Genomic DNA, 21,280 nt, shown 5'->3' with positions numbered 1-21,280 from the left:
GGCCCTGAGCGGGGAGTGGGCGCGTCCGTCGTGCGGCCGCCGGGAGCGGTGGGGCCCGGTGCCGCCTGCCCGTCCTACTGCCTTCTCTGGGCTTGACGTGTCTTTTCAGCCGTGCCTCTTCGCCTGTGAAGGCCCGTGGGCTGTCCCCATGGCAGCCATCTACTCCGGGATTTACCTGAAGCTGAAAAGCGCCAAGACTTCTTGGGACGACAAACTCAAACTAGCCCATTTTGCGTGGATTTCTCACCAGTGCGTTCTTCCTAATAAGGAACAAGTAAGTAGTTTTTAACAGTAAACAGCGAAAGAAAAAAAAATCCCAATAATCAAACGCTGCTGAGGATGAATTGATTCATAAAATCCAGATATCGTTGCTTAAGCTTTTGATCCTATGTAGTTGTAGGCATATAGCTCTGATGGTGAATTGTGGGTGGCTCTTGATGTCTGTGTCGTTGTGCGAAATGTTTTCATAACATCATCTTTCAAGTAGCTTTAGCAGAAAGATCTGCATTAAGGCAGGAAGAAAGAATCTTTGTTACAGGGAGGGGAGCGTGTACGTTCTGTCTCCTGGGTAGATCAGAAACAGTTGTCTTCAGAGCTGTCATTAGCATTGTGTATTACATCTTATACCTTGTACAGGATGCTCCTGGTCATAGCTAATTTTAAAGAGTGAACTCTGGATTTCTGGGCATCTCCTTGGAAGATGCTTGGAACCCACCCTCTCCCTTCAAGTCTTTTGTTTTGACCCTGTTTCCTGGTCTGTTCTGTGTTTCCCTGAATGATGGGTGTCTTGTGCTGCTCCTCCGGCCTAGTCATCTTGTGGAGTCTAGTGTTTGCACCATCTAAGATCAGTGTTTTGAGTTCCTATTATTTTAGTTGCTTAGAGTATTAAACATAGCCATACACCATAATTTTATTTTGAAATCAATAATTTAGTTTAATAGATTTCTACCTTCTCCCATATGCTCACATCTAAATACCTAGGCCCGGATTTATAGGTAGAAAATTAAAATATACCAAGAGGAGGATGTGAAAGGAATACCCATTATCAGAAAGCAAAAACCATCTGATTTTCGTAAGTTTTGATGTAAAACACTACGTTTACTAATTGGTATTGACTGTCAGAATTATACCCTAATGAAAGGCCCTTAGGATATCGACTCCTGAAAGCTGTCTTGGGAGGATACAGGAGAGCACAGGGGCAACATTGGACCTAGGCTGAAACCTCTTAGAAATTTAGATCTTGGTTAAAACCTACAAGGGTGGACTTTCTGCTCACTCAGAGCCTGTTCTGCTTGGATGTAGAGAAGTTCTCAAGGCACGAGTGGTGTAATTCTGAAGAGGTACTACTTTTGTCTTGTTCTTGCCGGGGGTTATTAAAGATGATTTCTTTCCTTTCTGTTAACAGGTATTACTCGACTGGGTAAGCCATGCGCTGGTTTCATACTACCATAAGAAACGTGAACTGGAGGATGAAGTTGTTGAGAAACTCTGGGCATATTTAGACAGTGTTATTCATAGTAGAAGACTACAGAATCTCCTAAGGACTGGGAAGACAATCGGTCTCAGTTTTTCAATTGCACAGGTAACTGAAGCTGTTGGTATTTTGTAATATGCTGGATAGCAGGGCGTATCTTTATGTCATGTGACTCGTCCTCACAGCGTCGGCTGTTAAGTGAAATGCATAATAATGAATCTGATGGCTTTTAGGACCTCTAATAAAAAATTCTCTAGTGCTGTTCTGAGGTACAATTTGTATTTGTGCAGCATTAAGGCTGAAAATGGCAGAGCATTCTAATAATAACCTCAAAGTTAATCGTCCTCTCTGTCTTTAACTTCTTCAAACCATCAGAGAGTGAACTGGTTTAAGTATTTCAGTAGGTAAGTAAAGGCTCAGTTCCATATGTTGCTATTCTCTGTTATCTACTGCATTTTGCCTGCAAGTTTTAGGAAGAGAGAGATTTTTCTGTCACTCTGGGGCTCATCAGTGTGTTTGGCTTGAGTACTTGTGCAGTGTGACATGCTCTTCAGCAGACCCTGCAGCTTCCTCTGGCAACTCAGAACAGCGGTGGCACCAAATCATTATCGATCTTAATCATACCATTATTTAAGCCTCAGGTGAACGTGAATGGGGGAGACTTCAGTTACAGTGTAAAACTGAGCCAGAACACGTAACTTCTTATTCAGCTTCCTGGTTACAGAAACAGCAGAATTAGTGGATGGCTGCAAAGGCAGTCAAAATGGCTGGAAAGATGACCCTTTTAGCTATTGGAAAGTTGGAAGGAAGCAGGAAAAACCTGTCTTTACCTGCAGGAATTGGTTTGTGAAGTACAGAGAATTGGTTGGATATAATCTATGCTTCAGAGATGTTGTGCAGAAAGTGGCCAAATTTAAACATGGTCTGGGTGTGAAAACCTCTCTGGCTGAAGATTACGTGAGAGGTACGGGCCAGAGTACCCTAAAGACCAAGGACAGAAGTGGTTGAGGGTCCAGTGGAAAGAATTTAAGGATCTGGTTTAGTCCAGTGGGGCTTGAGCTGAGAAGGTGAGCCGTCTATTACAAAGTGTAAGGAGACAGCTGAGACTTTTAACTCTGGAATAGAGGCAGATTTGTAAAGTATCACTGAATGTGTTTGCTGTCAAAATTATCTGAAGGTGAGAAAAGGAAGCAAATAAAAAGGGGATCAAAGGAGGAAACCACAGAGGAATCAACACAAAGTTTGAGAAAAGGAAGGGAAATGTGAGTTCAGGTAAACATTAATTCTTTAGAACTGTGTGTCCCTCAAAGAGGAGAGAGAGGAGTCCTTCACATTCACCATATCAGCACAGGAAACTGGCTCTTTTTAAAATACAAAGATAACATTTATTCATGGACATTCATACTGAACAAGCTTCCTGGATCAAAGGTAGGAAGTGTGTTGTGTGTGGGTTTTTTGTTGTTTGTTTGTAACTTAATTTTGTGGACCTTGCAAGAAGGGAGGGAATTTATCCCTGCTCCCTTTCTGCAGCATCAGCTGTTGGGATCAGGTATGGCTAGTCTTACGCTGTTGCCAGTCGCAGACATACTGAAGGAAGGTTTCCTCACTCATCCTGTGGTGCAAACAAATGCAGGGACACTGCTGTGACCAGAGGAGCTTCTAGTTTGAGGCCCACAATATGAGAGGCCCAGCAGCAGCCGTTGCACGTCCCTGTTGCTTCCTTCTTGCAGCCAGAACTCACAGAAAGTGGTGTTGGTTCATTATGATGAGCTTTATCTTTGTGTGCAAAATTGAATGTGGGTTTTTTTTGTTTTTTTTTTTTTTTTTTTTTAATCTTCAGGTCATAAACGAGAGGTTGTCAGAAGCCTGTTCTCAGAAAACACAACAAAACATTGACACGGTGCTGAGTTGCTCCAGTGGCATTCTTTCTACTCCTTCACTCTCCATCATTTACACAGCAAAGTGTGAGCTCTTGGTTGATCTCCTCAGCAAGCTCTGCAAGCTGGCATGTCAGCAGCTGGCTTCTGACGGCACTGTAGGCTCCCAGGTGTTCGGCGTCCTCCAGCTTACCTTTGCTCAGTACCTCCTGATTCAGAGGCAGCAAACCAACCCCAATCGTGTGTTTGGGCAAGTGACAAGTCACTTGCTCCAGCCATGTCTGCTCCTGAGGCACTTGCTGACTGTGAGGAGCTGGACACCAGCAGATGACAACCACGTGCGTCAGCACCTGAGCAGGGAAATCCGAAACCAAGTAGAAACTTTGCTGCAGGCTGGGTTATTCCTGCCTGAGCTTTTCTCATCCTACAAAGAGGAGCTGCTGCCAGAACAGGAACTCCAGGAGAAGAAGAAAGGAGCTTTGAAAAGTCTTTTGCTACCAGTCAACACAGTGCAGACCAAGCTGAGCAGTGGTTTTTGTGAGCCTGCCCTCCATGGAGCTGTGGTGGCTGGTTCAGTGTCCCTGCTATATAAGCTCTTTCTGGACTCGTACTGTAAGGCAGAAAACCACCTTGTTTGTTTCCACATGCTCAGCAGGCTTTTTGGCTGTCTCAGGCTCTCTGGCCTACAGCAGGGCGTGTGGGAGGATACGCTCTCCTCTGCAGACTGGAGCACAGAGCTGCTTGCTCTGGAACAGCTTCTGAACTTGGCGCTGAGCAGTGACATCTACCATGTTGCCAGTGACCGTATCCGGCACAAGGAGATACAGTTTGGGTTTTACCGCAAGCTAGCACAGATGTTAGTGAGTCACTCCCAAGCTTCCATCCCTGCTTGGTTCAGGTGTCTCAAACTCTTGATGTCATTAAACCACCTTATAGTGGAGCCAGACTTAGATGACTTAGTGGCCTCGGCTTGGGTTGATGCCGAGGCCTCTGAGCCACGTACGAAGAAGCCCCAGGAGGCTCTCATCACCGCCATGTTTCAGACTTACTCCAAGCTGCGACAGTTCCCACGGCTCTTTGAGGAGGTGCTGACAGTCATTTGCCGGCCAGCTGCTGATGAGCTGAGGCTGCCTGTCTTATCTGCTGGCCTGACAGTAAAGCTCCGTGAGTGCCTCCTTGAACTGCCACCCAACCAGATTCTGGACATTTTGTGTCTCTTTGTGGAGCAATGCCAGACTCTGTTGAAGGGTCAGCTGACATGGCCTTGAAGCTCCTGTCAGTGAGCTCGGTGCTACACGCTTTTCTGTTCAACATGAGGAGCCTAGATGACATCGCTCCCTCCCCTGTGGTCCTTCGCACTCAGAGTCTGCTGGCAAAGATGCAGAAGGGAATAATTCAGCCACTGATGGAGCTGCTGCAGGGTCCTAGAACAGAGGAAGAGAAGTCAGACCTTTGGCTAAGGAAGGCTAGTGACTCTGCTCTCCTCCTTGTTTACACTTTGGTTGAGGTAGACACTTTGTTTAGCCTTAGCTGCAGTAAATATGTGTCTCCAGCAGCTGAAGTTGCTGGTGCTCTTCCTGCATCCTCTGCAAGGGACGGGGGCATTTCAGCTTTCCTCCCTGGTGTGGCGGAACAGTGCTGGGAGAGAATCATGGAACTTGCGAATAGTTTTACCTCCACTAGTAAATACTGCTTAGAACTGCTCACACTTCAGAAAATGAAGATGATCTTAATGCAGACCGAAGCTGACGTAGAGGCCTTGCAGCACGCTGCAGCTTTCATCCTGGAGTCTGGGAGATTCAGCATGAGCAGGGGAGAATCTGAACCATGGGATGGAGATATTACCACGATAAGTGATCTCACCTACCCCACGGCCCACTGGCACCTCATCATCTCCAACCTGACTGTCCTGTTGCCATATATTTCCCTGGAAGATGTAGAGTACATTGCAAATACCCTTCTAGAGATGATAATATTGGCCAAAGCTGAGGAAGCTGATGCAGACCCAGAGCCTTCCGTCAGCATTGGGAAGGTATCGCTTGGTTTGATGCGTAGCTCCTTTCTACCAGAAATGAAGGTCCTGCATTGTGCTTTTCTGACCAGCCTGATTTATCAGTTTGCTAGGGTGCTGCCCTCTGCTGCCAGGGATTCAGGGGATCTACCACTTAAACAGCTGTCTACAGGTAATGTCCCTTGGCATGAAGAAATCCTGTCTCCTTGCAGACCTGTCGACCCATTGGAGGCATCCTCAGAAAACAAGCTGCTGAAGGATGAGCGCAGCTTATCTTGGAAGACACTGGAGAAAGTTGCCCAGTGTATTGTACTGTTAGCCAAAAATGGCTGCCCTGTCATCCTGAAAGAAAGTCATCTGGAAAGCTTCTTGGGTTTGCTAGAAATTGCTTCTCTTCTGAAATTAGATAGTCTTCTTCCCTCTGACTGTACCCGGTGTTTTCTGGTGCTGCTGTCCCTGCTAGCCGATACCAGGGCTAGTGCCTCTTGCAGCAAGCTGTTATTGCTGAAGTTTTTAAGTACCTGCTTCCACCTCCTGAGGTGCCTTTCGTTTTTAAGGTGTTACATGCCAGCGACATTCTTGAGGCTGTCATGATCTCCCAGCTCACAGCTAGCAAGTTCTTCACTGATGTTTTGGCTGTTCCTGTTTGGGCACAGTATCTCCAGGAAGTCCAGGCCTTTTTGGAAAACTTTTTTCAGATGATTATTGAAAGAAGGCAAAGTGTGAGGCTCAACTTGGAAAAATTCATGTCTTTCCTGGTGAGCTGCAAGCCAGACGTTGGTGAGGCCAAAAGCAAAGGCTGGAAAAACCAGAATCCTGCAGCTGAGCAGTTACTGCTCATGGCTTTCACCACACTGTGTCATGTCGTCACACTCTACCTTCAGCAGCTGCCAGAAAGGAAGGTACATTCTGCGGATGTGCTGTCTGCTCTGCTGGAGCCAGTGGTTCTGCAGATGGTCAGAACTGTTGAAGATGGTCTTCAGAGTAACACCCAAACCCAGCCTTTGCCTGTAGCCTTCATACCATCTGTAACTACTCTTCTCAAAGCAGATCTGAGCCATGCTGTCAAGAAGGGCTGGCAGAAGGAGCCCAAGGGGATTTTGGAGCAATCCCGCATTAAACTGTACCAAACGTTTTACTCTCAGATACTGAGAGAGCTGCCCTGTGCAGGAGGTAATCTGCAGTTCCTGCAGCCTGCGTTGCAGTTCCTGGTGGTCTTCTGCTCGGTGCCAGAGCTGTGTCCTGGAAAAGAAACTGCAGTCACGGTTGTTTCTGCTATAAAGAAGCTTCTGGCTGGTATGAAAACTCCCTTTCTCCACAGCACAGGGGCGGGTTAAAAGCTGTTTAGCAAAACATGCACCTTTGTGAAAAGTCTGTGTCTATTTACTTGGGTTAAACCAGTAGGCTATCCTTTTACAGGCACCTAACAGGAAGGCTTTCAAGGAGGCTGTGTTGTGGTATCTGGACCACAGCTACAATCTAATTTGGTAATGGTCTTCTCCTGGAAGATGCAAACATCTTAACAGAGTTGAGTTTCTCAGTTCCTCATCCCTGTAGACCATTTTGACAGTAACTGGCATGTGGTAATACTTCTGAATGTAGGGCTGAAAGAGCAGTGTCCTTCTGCTCACATAGCTGGTATAGTAGTCACCACTGACGCAGCTGTTGTGCATCAGGTCAGATCTGATAGGTCTTATCTGAGGATCTCGGAGGGCCCTAAAGTAAATTACTCATCTGTTTTTGTATCTGATGGCCAGGTTATAAAACAGTGGAAATCACCTGGTAAGGATGCTGAACACCCATAACTCTGATAAAATATTTGAGAGATTGGCAGATCGGTCCTTTTATCCCCATCAGATAAAGAGCCAGGGCTGGGAATGACAAAAAGACCTCTCTTGCCAGCTGCGTGACCTAATGGCTCCTTTGCATTGTCTCGTTCAGAAAGCAAGATCCACTAAACAGAGCACGGACATAAGTGTTCTCTTTGACTTCTCTGAACAGTTGCAGTTTGTCAGACTCACTACTAACATGCTCTAGTGCAGTGGTCTCCAAACATTTTTAGGTGCACAAACCTATTGGTAAAAAACCACGTCAGTTGAGCATGCGGCCTCAATATGTGTTCGTTTATGAATTATATGCATGTGCTACTCTGCTAGCATACTGCGTACATTACAGAGCATATAAAAAAAAAGTTTTAAAGGCATGAGATAAAATTGAAATAAACACTTATTTTTATGTTTTATTAAAGGTATTTTATTTATAATTCCTGCACGCCATTGGATTGTCTTGTGCACCTGCCGGGGTGTGAGCACACGACTTTGGAGGCTACTGCTCAAGTGTACTACAGCCACAATCCCAATGTTTATGTTGGCATTAGGTAGTTAAGAACAGAGCACAGCTCTCCGTGGAAAATCTGACCTTGAGTTTGCGCAGTTGAGTTTGAGCAAGAACTTACATGTAGATACAGGGTTAGTCTGTCTCTTCCCTGGCTTCCATTTTCATCCTCCAGCGTTGTGGGCTTCAGTAAGGGCACTGGGAGCAGGTATTTCACATGGGAACCAGGGACCGTGAGGACGTGTCAATCACACAAATCGCACGAAATCTGCTGTCTTTTCTTTCTCTCACCCTGTGCCTCACTTTACCAGTGTTAGACTAGTGAAGTGCTTTAGCCTGGAGTCATAATTACTCTAAAAAGCTGTATGAATTTCTGATGAATAAGTAAAGTATTCGCACTGGGAGCAGGTATTTCACATGGGAACCAGGGACCGTGAGGACGTGTCAATCACACAAATCGCACGAAATCTGCTGTCTTTTCTTTCTCTCACCCTGTGCCTCACTTTACCAGTGTTAGACTAGTGAAGTGCTTTAGCCTGGAGTCATAATTACTCTAAAAAGCTGTATGAATTTCTGATGAATAAGTAAAGTATTCAATAAGATGAAAACTCCTGCTTTTTTACCTCCGGCATTGCCACGGATCCTTCTGGAAGTAAAAAACAAGCCTTTTGAATCAATTAAGATACAAGCTAGTCCAGGCCTGCCTTTGTACTAATAACTAGGTATGTGGGGAGGGTGACTTATGATGAGCAGAGACCCAAACTTTGTCAGCTTACTGCTTTTATGACATGTGATGGCTCTCTGGCCAGCATTGGTGGTAAAGTCCTGTGGCCTGTTCAGCCTATGCCCTCGGCCTGTGCACATGCTGTGTTGTAGTAGTTCCGTGCTGCTGAAGGTTTCCGTTGGTGTGATGACTGCAAACCCTAGGGTAGGAAATACTTTAGGACAGGGATTCATTGCACTATTGGGGAGGTAAAGGGAGAGCATGTGAATGTTAAAAAGGTAGCCACAGAGCTGTTCTAAGGTTCGATTTGCCCTGTTCTTACCTGTGGGAGTCCCTGTCTTGGGGATTAATGATTAAGACATGCTTGTGTCTCTTGAATGTGCAGGTCCTGCAGTCACAACCCAGGTGATCCAAAGTGTGGAGATGGAGCTGACAGAGGTGCTTGTCCAGCTGCTGGGAAACTGCTCTGCTGAGGAGTTTTATAGCATAATGAGGCTGCTGCTGCAGGGTCTTGAAATGAGGAATGTTTGGCAACAGAAGGCTAAAGTAAGGCGTGAGCTTAGTTTATTTAAACTTCTATCTTCGGTTTTCTGTGTCTTGAAAAAATTTTGTTGGCTGAAAGGCATCTGATAAGTATTTTCTTTCCCTCTTCCAGCTTTATGTTCAGTGGTCAGGTAGATTCATTTACACGGTTGAGGGCATGGTGACTGCTGGTATGTTCTGGATATAAGCTGAGAGGTGGAAAGATCATGGAAACCTACTGGAAAAACTTTCTGCCCAGTTTAAGGACTCAGCAGTATTAATTCGATGTATTGTCAACAGAGATCACACAGCTGGAATGCTATAGGCCATGCTGATATTTTTTTTGTTTCCTGATCAGAGCCCTTGCCCAATAGATACAATCAGTGAGTTCAACCACTGTCTGTCTGTGGCTCTTCTTAACAGGGTTAAAGGCACTGCTAGAAATGCTGACATTTTAAAGTAAAACCAGAACTGCACCTGTGCTTTTAATGTTTGTCTCTATAAAGGCTTTTACTCCAAAAGGCCAAGTGCAAAGTCCTGCACCTGGGTCGGGACAATTCCAAGCACAAGCATAGGCTGGGTGGAGAGTGGATAGAAAGCAGCCCTGAGGAGAAGGATGAAAAACTGGACACGAGCTGGCAGTGTGTGCTGGCATCGTTATCGTGGGCGGTATCAGAAGTGGGGCCAGCAGGTCGAGGGAGGGGATTCTGCCCCTCTGCTCTGCTCTCGTGAGACCCCACCTGGACCACTGTGTCCAGCTGTGGGGATCTCAACATAAGGACTGGTTGGAGCGAGTCCAGAGGAGGCCATGAGGATGCTCAGAGGGCTGGAGCACCTCTGCTATGGGGACGGGCTGAGAGAGTTGGGGCTGTGCAGCCTGGAGAAGAGAAGGCTCCGGGGAGACCTTATTGCAGCCTTCCAGTACCTGAAGGGGCTACAAGGAAGCTGGGGGGGGCTTTTTACAAGGGCCTGTAGTGACAGGACAAGGGGTAACGGGTTTAAATTGAAAGTGGGGAGGGTTAGATTAGATATCAGGAAGAAGTTCTTCCCAGAGAGGGTGGTGAGGCACTGGAACAGGGTGCCCAGAGAAGCTGTGGATGCCACATCCCGTGGATTTCTTCAAGGCCAGGCTGGATGAGGCTTTGAGCAACCTGGTCTAGTGGAAGGTGTCCCTGCCCATGGCAGGGGGGTTGGAACTAGATGATCTTTAAGGTCCTTTCTAGCCCAAACTGTTTTGTGATTCTGTGATAATAACCAGATACCACTCAGTAGATTTTTAAATACTGTTCCTTTCTCTGGAGCAGCTTAAGCAGTGGTGGTGACATATGGAACACTTTTGGCAAAAAAGCCAGCTGTGCCCTCCATAGAAAGCTCAGTGACTTGAGAATGAAACTTGGATTAAACTTGGTGGTTTATTTGGCTCTGACATATTTGTCAGAAATAGACACAGATGTTCTGCATCAATTCTTGATAGGGCTTTTGGAAAGTGTCTCCTGAATTCTTGTACTATGTGTGTAATTCCTGCCACCTGAGCATGGCTTGTACTATGTTTCTTTTATCAGCCTGTCATAAGGGCCAGCAAGTAAAAAAAACCCTGCTGCCAAACACAGCATTCTGAGCGTATAGTGTACTGGTGTCGCTGTATTTCCCCTGCTTTCCTCTGTTATCTAGTGGCAGTTGAAGGAGAAGGCTTTCCTTTCTTAGAAATCATGTAAGCCTTTTTGTACAGAAAGTTGATTCTAAAATAAATGTGGCATGTGGTGCATTTGGGTCAGCGCTGCTCAGCAGATCGAATGTTGTTGAGCTGCTGCTTACTTCACAATATCCAAAGAGATCTGTTAGTGGGAGGACTTTGATGTGTCAAGGCTCTGGTAATGCTCAAAACTGCCACTGCCCTTGAAAGAGTTCTTCTGTGCTTGAGAGGAGCCAGTGCGTCTTGTACCCTGACTGATCATCCCTCTGCTTTCTGCAGGAAGTATTGTCTGCTGTTACCCTAACCAAATTGTTGCTCAGCTGCCCGTTAAGTGGAGACAAAGAGAAAGCTTTCTGGTTTGCCAGCCCACAGATCATCACAGCTTTAGCTGTAAGTATCTCTTTATTCTAACTTCATTACCTGTATTTGTTTGAGTCTGTAGTGGTTACCCTGAGATGCACAGAGGCATACAGGAACAAAAAAGTTGTGGATACTAGACAAATCCATACCAGATTCACCTGGTCTTTTTTGTCTAGACCCTTCCTTTCCTCCTTCCTCAAGTAAATCTCCTCCTGTGAGTGTGGTGTGTAGGTAATCCATTTCTAAGTATCAGTAATTTTCTGGGACCGCACCACGTAACCTGGAGCTTGGGAGAAACTTGTTAGGCTGTAGGGAAGAGAGTCTGATTCTCCTGTTCTTCCTCCTGGGACAAGGAGAAGGTAACTGTCAGCCCTGTGTCACAGCAGAAACCAACAGCAGCAAAATTAAAAGAAAAAAGTGCTCATATATTAAGAAAAAAAAGTATAAATTCACTGAATGATGAATGGGAAACTTAACTGGAAGTAACCAAACCCAGGTTTCCTGTCCGTCATTTGTACAGCATACAAACCTAGCGGTGCAGGTTTTTCTTCCCTCGTGGTGATGGTGTCTCTAGACCAGAATTTGTCGGAGGCTGGCTCTGCTGTGCCTGGGAATTGCGAGCGTGCAACTTCAGCCCTTTCTTGGTAGGTCTGCGTGCGTGTAAAGAAGAGAATGCATTCATGTGAGGAGGTGCAAAGAGGTGCTGGTTGTCGGGGGACTGGGGAGTAGTTACACTTCCATCCTGCTTGAAGTGCGTCATGTGCATCCTCCCACAGGGTGCAGTCGCATGAAATTCGCCAAAGTGCGGGAGTCTCCCTGCCAGTCCAGCTTGCACCAGTCCTGTTCCATTGTCTCAACTCAGAGCATTGTGGTTTTTTGGCGTGGGAATGCTAGTGATAAGATCCTTATCTGTTTCCTGTCTTGTAGATGCAAACCAAAGAGGCCTGCCAGGACCAGTCACTGATTTCCACCATAGCTGTACCTATTCTAGAGACTGTAGCAACTCTGCTAAGGCAAGGAGAAGGGGTGCTCTTGAATCCGCACCATGTGGCATTGGCATTCAGCATTCTCCTGACAGTCCCCCTGGATCATCTGAAGACAGAAGACTATCGTGGTGTCTTCCTGGGAATCCATGAAGTGCTCTTCTCTATTGTCCAGTGTCATCCAAAGGTATATCTCTGAGGGGGTGAGAGGAAGGGGAAGAGGTAGAAAGAACCAACACAGAGGCCAGTGATGAGAATTTTTTTTTTAATAGTGGTTTTGAAAGAATTTGTCATGATAGTATGAAAGTGCTTTGTACTGCTTGTCGTTTAAAAGGCTGGAATCTCAAGATCACATGATTTGTTTCTCTTCTGCTTTGTTTTATGCCTGCATTGTTGGTCTCTGGCAGCAGATTGCTCATCAACATCTGATGCTAGATTAGAATAAAACTTTCCATTTTATTATGATTACTTTCTAGAAGCACAGATGGCTCAGGCTCTATGACCTCCTTTTCAGTGGAGATTCTGCAGTCCTTTGAAAACAGGGCTTAGACCTGTGAGAAGTCAGTGACCCTCAAACATTGTACCATCCTGGTGTTCCTGTCAGCCTTCGGGCATGGGACAGCGAAGATGTGCCAGGACTTGCACAGGGTTGGAGATACTCATACATGGAATATGTAGGCACAGGTGGAAGAAAAAGAAAAGGGGCCTCATATGTTTGTACTAGGACTGAGAGTGAAGAAAGTTAAAGATGGGGAAGTGGCAAATTCTAGAAGCAAGGCAGTACGCATCGCCAAAATGCCCTTACAAGAATGCTTGTGGTGGAAAGCTGCCTATCCAGGCTGTTTTCACACTGTGATCTGTAGTGTTACTGGACCCTGTGATCTGTAGTCTTACTGGACCCTGCGTTCTGTGAATCTGTCTGGCTACACAGGTTCTCTACCAGCAAGAACAAATTCCCCAGAGTACTGAACCCAATGCTGGTTTGGAGAGATGGAGTAACTCTACCATGATGTTTACTTGTTCGTTGTATTCGAATACGGCCAGGACTGCAGTCCTGCTCCAGGGTTTTCATGTGATAGGTTCTGAATGGATGCAGAATGAAAAGACAGTCTCTGTTCCTGACAGGTGTATAAGCTATGTAGTTTCCTGCATGGGAATTGATTTCCCTCAGACTGTGGGGTGGTGTTCCTCTATCCTCTCCACTCCGCTTTACTACATATTCTCAGATGTTTTCATTTCATGTCCTTGCAGGTGCTGTTGAAAGCAGCACCATCTTTTCTGAACAGTTTCCATCGTCTGGTTGTTTCTGTCATGCATGAAGGACGTCAGAAAGGAGACAAAGGTACCAGATTTTTTTCTGCTTTTGCACTATATATACACACTGTAATTTCATGTATTCTAGACGAGGAGATGCAGAACAGGGCAGTTTGACACCCAAAGCAAAGTCCTCAAAACCTAGCTGTGGCACTGAAACCATTAACCCTATCTCTTCTTCATGTAAAATCGAGGATGAGCTTTGTAGTATCGTGGGCTTATGAAGATAACTGGGGCTTCTGTGGAGCTGCATCCAGTTGGAACTACTTTAGGTGAATAAGGTATTCTTCACTGACTGGCTGGCAAGAAGACAGGAACCAGTAAAGCTTGCCCTGCCTTATTTCTGCTCTTCCTGTCAACCTCTGTGCCCAAAAGCATGGTGGGTGCGAACTCTGGTAATCCATCCTAATATGCCTGAGTTATAGCCCCAAATTGATCCTACTAAGTGAAGCTTCTTGAGACTGGAACTACATTTACTGCAGACCTGAATTGTCACCACTCTATGCTGAGCATAAAGCTAGAACATTACACATATCTGAAGCATCAAATGGGATTAGATGATGTATCTGTTGTATGGTCAAGGATTTGGAATTAGTGTAGTTAAATACATCAAAATGAAGGAAAAAAAAGACTTATTACTGGATTTGTTTGAAGAATTTTCGTTGTCAAAGTAGCCAAAACAAAGATGTTCACAGTGATTAAGGTAATCGTCCTTTTGTGCCAGTCAAGACACAAATACTGTGTCATTAATAGTGGTGACTTTTTGAGACAAGTTGACTTTGTGGCCTGCAACTGCTTGCATCCCGGCTTTCCACTGATGTCCTACAGCTTACTCCATGTTCAGATTTATCTCAGCTGATATGTTGCCCTCAACTGTGGGCAACTGTAGGTGTACATATGCATCATGGAGGAATATACTAACAAAAGCTCAGTGATAGCCGCAAAGATATGTTAAACTGTTGCCAGACTTTGCGAATTTGCTAGCTTCTGTAATATGTTTATGTAAGGATCACAGGAAACTTAGGGGTACATGGCACCTCAAAGTTTAAAAACATGCGGTTTATCTTTGCAAGTTTGTTTTATTTTCATAACAGATAACATGGAAGTAATTTCTAGATTTCCCTTCTCTCTGTTTGTGGTAGTTCTCTTAATTCGTTGCCTACAAAAATGGTAAATTGTCAGGTGATCTCTGCAGTCTCACTTTAAATATATCCAGTGCTGTGGCTTCTGCTGTATTCCATGTAATAAATCTCATCAGAAAGTTTTTTTACTATGCTGTTTCCAAGAAATGTCCTCTGGTTTTCTGTAGGTAAAGAATATAATTTTGCAGTCTCTGTTCTCTTCTCCACAGTGCTCGTTGGGACTGAGTCAGGGAAGAGACCTTGGCTGCCACTTATAGCACTTCAGTATCTATAACAAATACGTTTTCCCTTGCAGTACAAGTGGTGTGGGAATCAGTGTGCTCTTACAAAGTAACTGTTGGAAGAGATGCATATGGTGTCTTGGGGGGTGGGGGCCTCTCAGCTGTGGCTTGGTAAGAAAAGAGGATAAAATGGGCAAGCTGGTGTTAGCTTAACATAGTTCAGGAATCATGGAAGGCTGGGTGATTCTTTGGGTTTTATTCCTAGTGGTTTTAAACCTTAAATGCCAGAGTGCAACTTTCTTTCTGTTTTAGGCAACACAGAAGAGTTTGAAGTTGCACTGAACTGTGCACACTTGGTGGAACGAATGTATACTCATATTGCGGCAGGAATGGAGGACTTCACTGCGTTTTCTGCTTTCATTGTGGCTCAGTATGTGACTGAATTGCAGAAGGTAATGCGCTCTTACACATCTTGATAGTGCCGTGGTGTTGTGCTGGCTCGAGAGTTCCTGTTCCAAAGGCGACTGTGTTAAGTTTCGTGAAGTTTGTGAAGTTATAAAAGTTGCTGTACCTCATGGAGATACAGGTTTGATCCAGACTCTGTTACTTTGAGCAAGAGTTCCTGAGAGTTTTTCTTACCCAGCTCTTGAAAACTTTTTAATGGTGTGGGCTGTGATTTTTTAAGGCGAAACAGTGCAGTGCCTATTTAGAGACGTGCTTTGCTTTTTTGTCACGTGGGGTGTTGCTTTTTTTTAATGCGGTAGTTTGGTTTTTCTCCCAGCTAGTCTCAGTTGTCCAGGACTGATAGCAGCTGGGGCCCCATCTGGCAGAGTAATGGCAAAAAATTATCCTGGAAAATATGGCTTAATCTCATCTAATTGAGTAAGTGAATGGAAAAGATGTTGCCAAGCTGGGGAATTGTTAGCTTTTCAGTAATTCTCCTTCCGTACCAAAAGATGCCATTCCCATCCTTACTGAAAACGACTGCTCCTGCTATTACACACGCCACAGCCAGGTCAGTGGCTTCTCCCATCCAGAATGATGTTCAAATTGTCATTCTGCTTGGCCTAATGGATTTAGATTTCACCAGAGTTTGAATGCTGCAGGTACCTGCAAAATTATTATTTGTGGCACTGTCCTGGTCATGGGCTGAAATACAAGAAGGAATTTTAGTCCTTGATTTTAGGCTCTCTTACCACAAAAATATCCTAACTGGTGCTATGTTCCTGAAGGATTATGGTATAACCTGTGTAACTAACAGTGAAGGTTGTTAGGGAGCTTAAACTCAGCTGCCTTCTCCATTGCCTGGCTTTTTTCCAAGGTTTGGGAGCACAGCTATGGGATATGTCAGTTTTTAGCCATGTTATTTAGCATTCCTGGTAAGTTGGTTATTGTTTACATAGTAGACACAGTAGTTCAGCAGATTACTGTTCAGGCTACTTCTGCTCTACTTAACTCTCTCTAAATGTAGAGCATTTACTCAGAAAGCCTGACTTGAATTGGCAGATGACCTTTCAAGTGGAAAGGATGCTTGCCTCAGTGGTAGCAGGAGTACAGTGTCTCCTGAGACTTCTAGAAGAGTTTTGTGCAGTACTCGCAGGGAGATGGAGAATGATGGATGATGGCTGAAACCACTGATCAGTAGTGTGTGCACGGAACCTTTGGGCGGTTTTGTGCAGTACTCGCAGGGAGATGGAGAATGATGGATGATGGCTGAAACCACTGATCAGTAGTGTGTGCATGGAACCTTTGGAAAGGGGGAGTCAGTGTGGTGAGCCACCAGAGGCTGTGACAAAGGGGTGTTTTCCATCTGACAGAACAGATAGATCACAAGTAGGGGATGATTTATTTGCTCATTAGGCTGGTGAGAACTTGATGGATATGGGAGGAAGGGGAGGCCTCAACAATGCCTGTCTTAGGAGGACACATACACATCTTTCATGTTGCTCTGCAGAGGGAGAGAAAAACTCCTTTAACCATTCATCTCTTCGGAGTCCACATCAGTGGCTTTCAGCCTGTGATCTGAAGACCCTGGGGGTCTGTCAGAAGTGACTGGGGAAAACATGTTGGTAGATTGAAGATTTGATATGGGCATCTGCAGACTTACTGGAACCCTTTTAAGGGTCTGCAGACCAAAACTGGTGAAAGCTACTGGCTGTAATAGTCACTTACTCTTACAGTAGCTGTGTAACAGTTCCCTCAGTACTTCCTCTTTATATCAGGGAATAAAATATCCTTGGGAATTAATTTGTGTTAATCTAGAAGAATGCCTTGCTGGACTGGGTGCGTCTAAAGCCCCTTCAACACTGTTGGCAGTGCTTTTCCCTTATTGTCTGCAAGCTGTTGCTTGATTTAGCAATAGTGAAATACCTCTTCACACATTCAATGTCTTACATCAAGAGCTCTGTAATGCTTGACAAATTGGTTGTGCTAACGATACAGACCATAAAACACTTACAAGCGTGATTAACTGCCAGCTGGTAGTGGCAGCCATTTAAATCTTTGGTTCTGCTTTCCCTAGGATTATTGGAGGGTGTTTGTAGGAAACTGCTCTGCGAAGCAAGAATGTCCCAGATAAGGCGTGGGTCCAGATTAATCTGTAATGTGAGGGGGGTGCAGTTAGTTCCATTAACTGCAGCTCCGAAATACCCGCTTATCCCAAGTGGGACATCTGGTCCATCGTGTCAATCACTGTGGGTTTTCTTGTCCTCGTTCTCTGCAGCCATTTCTCTGCCCTCGGCAGGGAGCGGTCAGCCTGGTGCCTTCGCGGGGAGTTGGGATGCTCAGCTCTTCTGTTACTTCAGTGCACGTTGCAGGGAGAAATAACGTGGGTTACAAACCTAATAAATCAACTGGTGTAGAGGGGAAAAAATGACAACCTCTTGGACATGCAGGCTCTTCAGGGCCACAGATCCAAAGAAAGGCTGAGGTGCCTTCCTGCCTGCTCTGTTTTTCCCAGCTATGTTAGCAGGTCTAATAAAATATATTAGCTGTTTTACATTTAGGGCATAAAGAGAGCAGGAGCCTGTCACTGTGATTAGGAGTGCACTTCATTAGTGGAAAGTTTATTAGTTGCCTCAGGAAGAAAGAAATCTGAATTTTAATGACACGTTTTTATGTAATTTTCATTAGGCTTGGAGTGCAGAGGCTTAGGTCTGGAGGCATAAAGCTAATTTTGGGATTCAGCAAAGATAAGACATGGTTCTGCGGCAAGAATAATGTGATTATGCCAGAGGCCAGCCCCCCCTCAGGCAGTGGAGCATTTAGCAAGTGATTTGTGAGCACAGGCCAAATTCCAGTTAGCCTGGAGCACCAGAGGACTCCAGAGTCAGCACTGGTGTTCCCGGTTGTAGTGGTGGTGGGGTTGAGCAGGGGGTAATAGCAGGAGCAGGGCACTGGGTCATTCCTTGTATTCCTTCAGCTTTCTGCATGACTTCAGGCAAGGTACCTGGTTTCTGATCTTAACGCTGACCAAGCAAGCGCACATCTCCTTTTTGGAGGCTTTTTTTATTAAGGCTTGTATGTTGAAGTCCTCAGACAGAAACGGTTAGACAAATACCAAGTTGTTAAGCGATAGGTTAAAATTGACAGACTACCCGGTGTACCTGGTAGAGTAGCCTAAAGGAAGTGCTCGTTTGAAACTGAGACAGTAGCACACAGCTAATACGGGACACAGGGGATCTACTGAAATGTGTGAGTGAGGGGAAGTATTTTAGGGTCTTTTAATTACAGTTTTTCTGCTGAGGAGTTTTCATGTGATTCCAAGCCGATCAGTGTCTTTGCCTCCGCAGCAATGTGTATAGTAGCGCCTTGCGGTGCAGGGGGCATGCTACTATTGCCAAACACGCTTGCAAAAATCAGGAACATACTGCGCAAGTCAAAATCTCAGATTTTATCTAATGGGCTGTTCAGGTGGTCTGATGTGCTGGTTGACACATTGTCAGCATTTAACGTACACTGACTGTGGAAGGGTGTTTTCTTGCCTTTTTGGCTTTTGAGTTTAATGCAGTTTTGTTCTTCTTGTAGGTGACTTTGCATCCAGCCGTGAAGAAACATCTCACAGAAGGGATATATCACATCCTTGACCTTTGCATTGAGCGAGACATCAAGTTCTTAAATGCGTCACTACCAGCAGGAGTAAGGGAAGTCTTTAAGGATCTGTATGATGATTACAACCGCTACCACAAAGCAAAAAAACATGGGGAGGAAAAGTATACCGCATGAAGAGTCCTGCCTGGTGCTGCATAATCAGTTCTGAACTGATCTTGTAGTGGCCAGAAGATCCTCAGTTGCTGTTTGGTTTGGGGTGACTAATAAGGTAGAATCTGAAGAGGGTCCTTGAAGCACGGGCTGCATCTCCATCCATACAGCCAGCCTTCATACTGGGGAAAGGGGGAATGGGGAGGGAGGAAGTGCTGTTAGGTCTGGTCCTGCTGCGTGCCACAGAATTGCTGCACCTGTGCTGGCCCCGGTGAGCTCCCTGGGAGCCCTGGAGAGCTCGCTGCGGTCTGGCAGCAGATGTCAGGCTTCAGGCTTTGGCACATCTCGGTGCTTTCCTGTGGAAGCAATCGTCTGGTGTAAAAGCCAGTGAGGGTTATAACTCCTGCTCTCGCTTACATGGTAAGCAGAATTAAAGCAGTTCAAGTGCTTTTTTTTGTACCCTGTTATTTTACCTTTTGTTACTGAAGAAATTTGTCAACGTTACGCAGCTGCGCGGTAGTTTACTGTGCAGAACTGTGGAAATAACAGTAAAAAAAATTCAAAGTTTATATTTCTGTGCTTGATTGGTTTAGCTCTTGAGTCCAGCCCTGGACAACCTGATCTGACCTATTGAATTTCCCTCCCAACTGTATTATCCTGTGATCTCATGATAATCAAAAAGACTGACTACCTAGAGTTCTGGTCAATTTACTGTCATTAAGCAATTACACTTAGTCATGTTTTTAGCTTGTGACAAATGCTAAGTACCAAGATCTATCGGAGACCCTTTTAGTGTAAGCTGAGCCTTGTTGCTTTACGTTCACTCTGGGTTAAGAGCAAGCTCTGGACGGTAATTTAATAAGCTCTGGTAAATTAATCACATTTGAGCCTGTAAGAAGCTTTACCAAATAGCTCCCTTTCATTAGCTAAACTACGGAGGTTTATTTTCTTGAAATGGTAGAGACTAAAGATCTAAACTTTTATATAAGCAGTAAAACAATCTTCACATGTGCATGCAGTTAGTAGTAAGAACTCGATACTCTTACATGATTTCATCTGTAGGTAGGGGTGGGCAGAGGAAGACTGGAATGTGGCTTACCGCATTTACTGGGTCCGTTTGCCTCATGGCGAGGTCCCCATCCACATGGGGATGAAGTTTGGGTGGGGTGGGAGACTCCACATGGCACAGGGGGAGGTGAGTTGGGGGGGTGGGAACTGAGGTGGGTGGGGCTGGACCTCGGGATGGGCAGGGCAGGGCAGCCGCTGTTTGGCGTAAGGGCCTTTGTGCTCCGGCACTGCCTGCTGGCTCTGGCCTTGGCAGGGCACTGCTGGCATGGCACAGGCCTCCACCAGGACCTTGACTAGGCTGTGGCATCAGGTCTCTGGCAGGTGTCCCCACGGGCAGCTCCTGGGCAGCACCTGACCCTGTGACAGATGCCTCTGCAACTTGCCCCGGTGCCTGCTCATCTCCTCCAACTTTGCCGTGTGGAGCCTCCTGTGCCGGCCAAACTTCATCCTTTGGATGGGAGGTGACCCTCCTCATGTCCCCGACAGGAAGCTTGGAGAGAAACCTTTGATGTTATGCTCAGAAGTGGGCACAACAGTGGTGTGTTACCAGCGCTGTTGTAGGCACAGATGCCAAGCACAGCACTGCGTGGGCTGTTACAGGTAACTCTGTCCGAGCTGTATGTCAGTGGGCCCTTTCCGTGGTTTGTTTCAGAGCTGATAGGGGCCGGTGTTTGGAAGGGCGATGGCTGCTGCCCCACCGGGCTGCGCGGCACGGAAGTACCCGCTACGTCCTGGAAGGGAAGCGCGCGTGAGCTGGGTGCAGCCAGATGGGCGCCAAAGGGGGGAGGGCTGTGGAGCGAAGGCAGTTAATAGGCTACGAAAGCGAGGGAAGGTTGTGAGCACTGGGAGTGGATCTGGAAAGAAGAGTGGGAAAAGGGAGAGTGAGGTTTGGGGGGGAGAGGACGGAAGTGAGGTAGCATCTCTGGTGTGCAAGTGTCAAGGCTCCCCTGATGGAGCCAGATGGTTTCAAGCCACACACACAGTTCAAAAGCTTCTGAGTGTACGCCACGGATTACGTAACGTCTTACTCATCGCTTTAAAGGACCAACTTGAGTTGATAGCCCTTTTATTTCATTAATATTAGCTTTTAAAATTCTGTCAATTTTAGCTTCTTGGCTTGGAAATGAAAACGCGTGACTGAGTTACGTGGACAGGGGTGATGGAAATAACAAACTCCTACTGTAAAGGGGACACGGTCCTTGGATGAATGAAAACTTGAAACCCCGCCACAGTTCAACCTTTCAAATACGCTGTGCAACTGCCACTTATCCCACAGCCTTCCTCCTGGACTTCTGAAACACAAAGCAGCGTTTCTGTGTGGAAGTTACAAAGGGGTTAAAAAGAAGGCTGTATTTTT

The 21,280-nt window shown here is 45.7% G+C and overlaps 1 protein-coding gene across 1 annotated transcript; it reads left to right on the top strand.

Moving 5' to 3' along the window:
* The first annotated feature begins 148 nt into the window (after positions 1-148).
* URB2 (URB2 ribosome biogenesis 2 homolog (S. cerevisiae)) lies at positions 149-18,941 on the top strand. Its single transcript, XM_010158289.1, is given in 11 exon segments — positions 149-274; positions 1,406-1,582; positions 3,315-4,590; positions 4,593-5,906; positions 5,909-6,658; positions 8,806-8,966; positions 10,915-11,025; positions 11,923-12,165; positions 13,230-13,320; positions 14,968-15,107; positions 18,682-18,941. Coding segments are annotated over 11 exon segments (4,587 nt in total). The 3' UTR covers positions 18,880-18,941.
* Positions 18,942-21,280: the final 2,339 nt, after the last annotated feature.

The sequence above is a fragment of the Eurypyga helias genome, unplaced genomic scaffold (genome assembly GCF_000690775.1).
Source record: "Eurypyga helias isolate BGI_N326 unplaced genomic scaffold, ASM69077v1 scaffold2239, whole genome shotgun sequence".
Taxonomy (NCBI): Eukaryota; Metazoa; Chordata; class Aves; order Eurypygiformes; family Eurypygidae; genus Eurypyga; species Eurypyga helias.
Note: the sequence above shows the minus strand (reverse complement) of the source record. Positions and strands in the feature narration are given on the sequence as shown.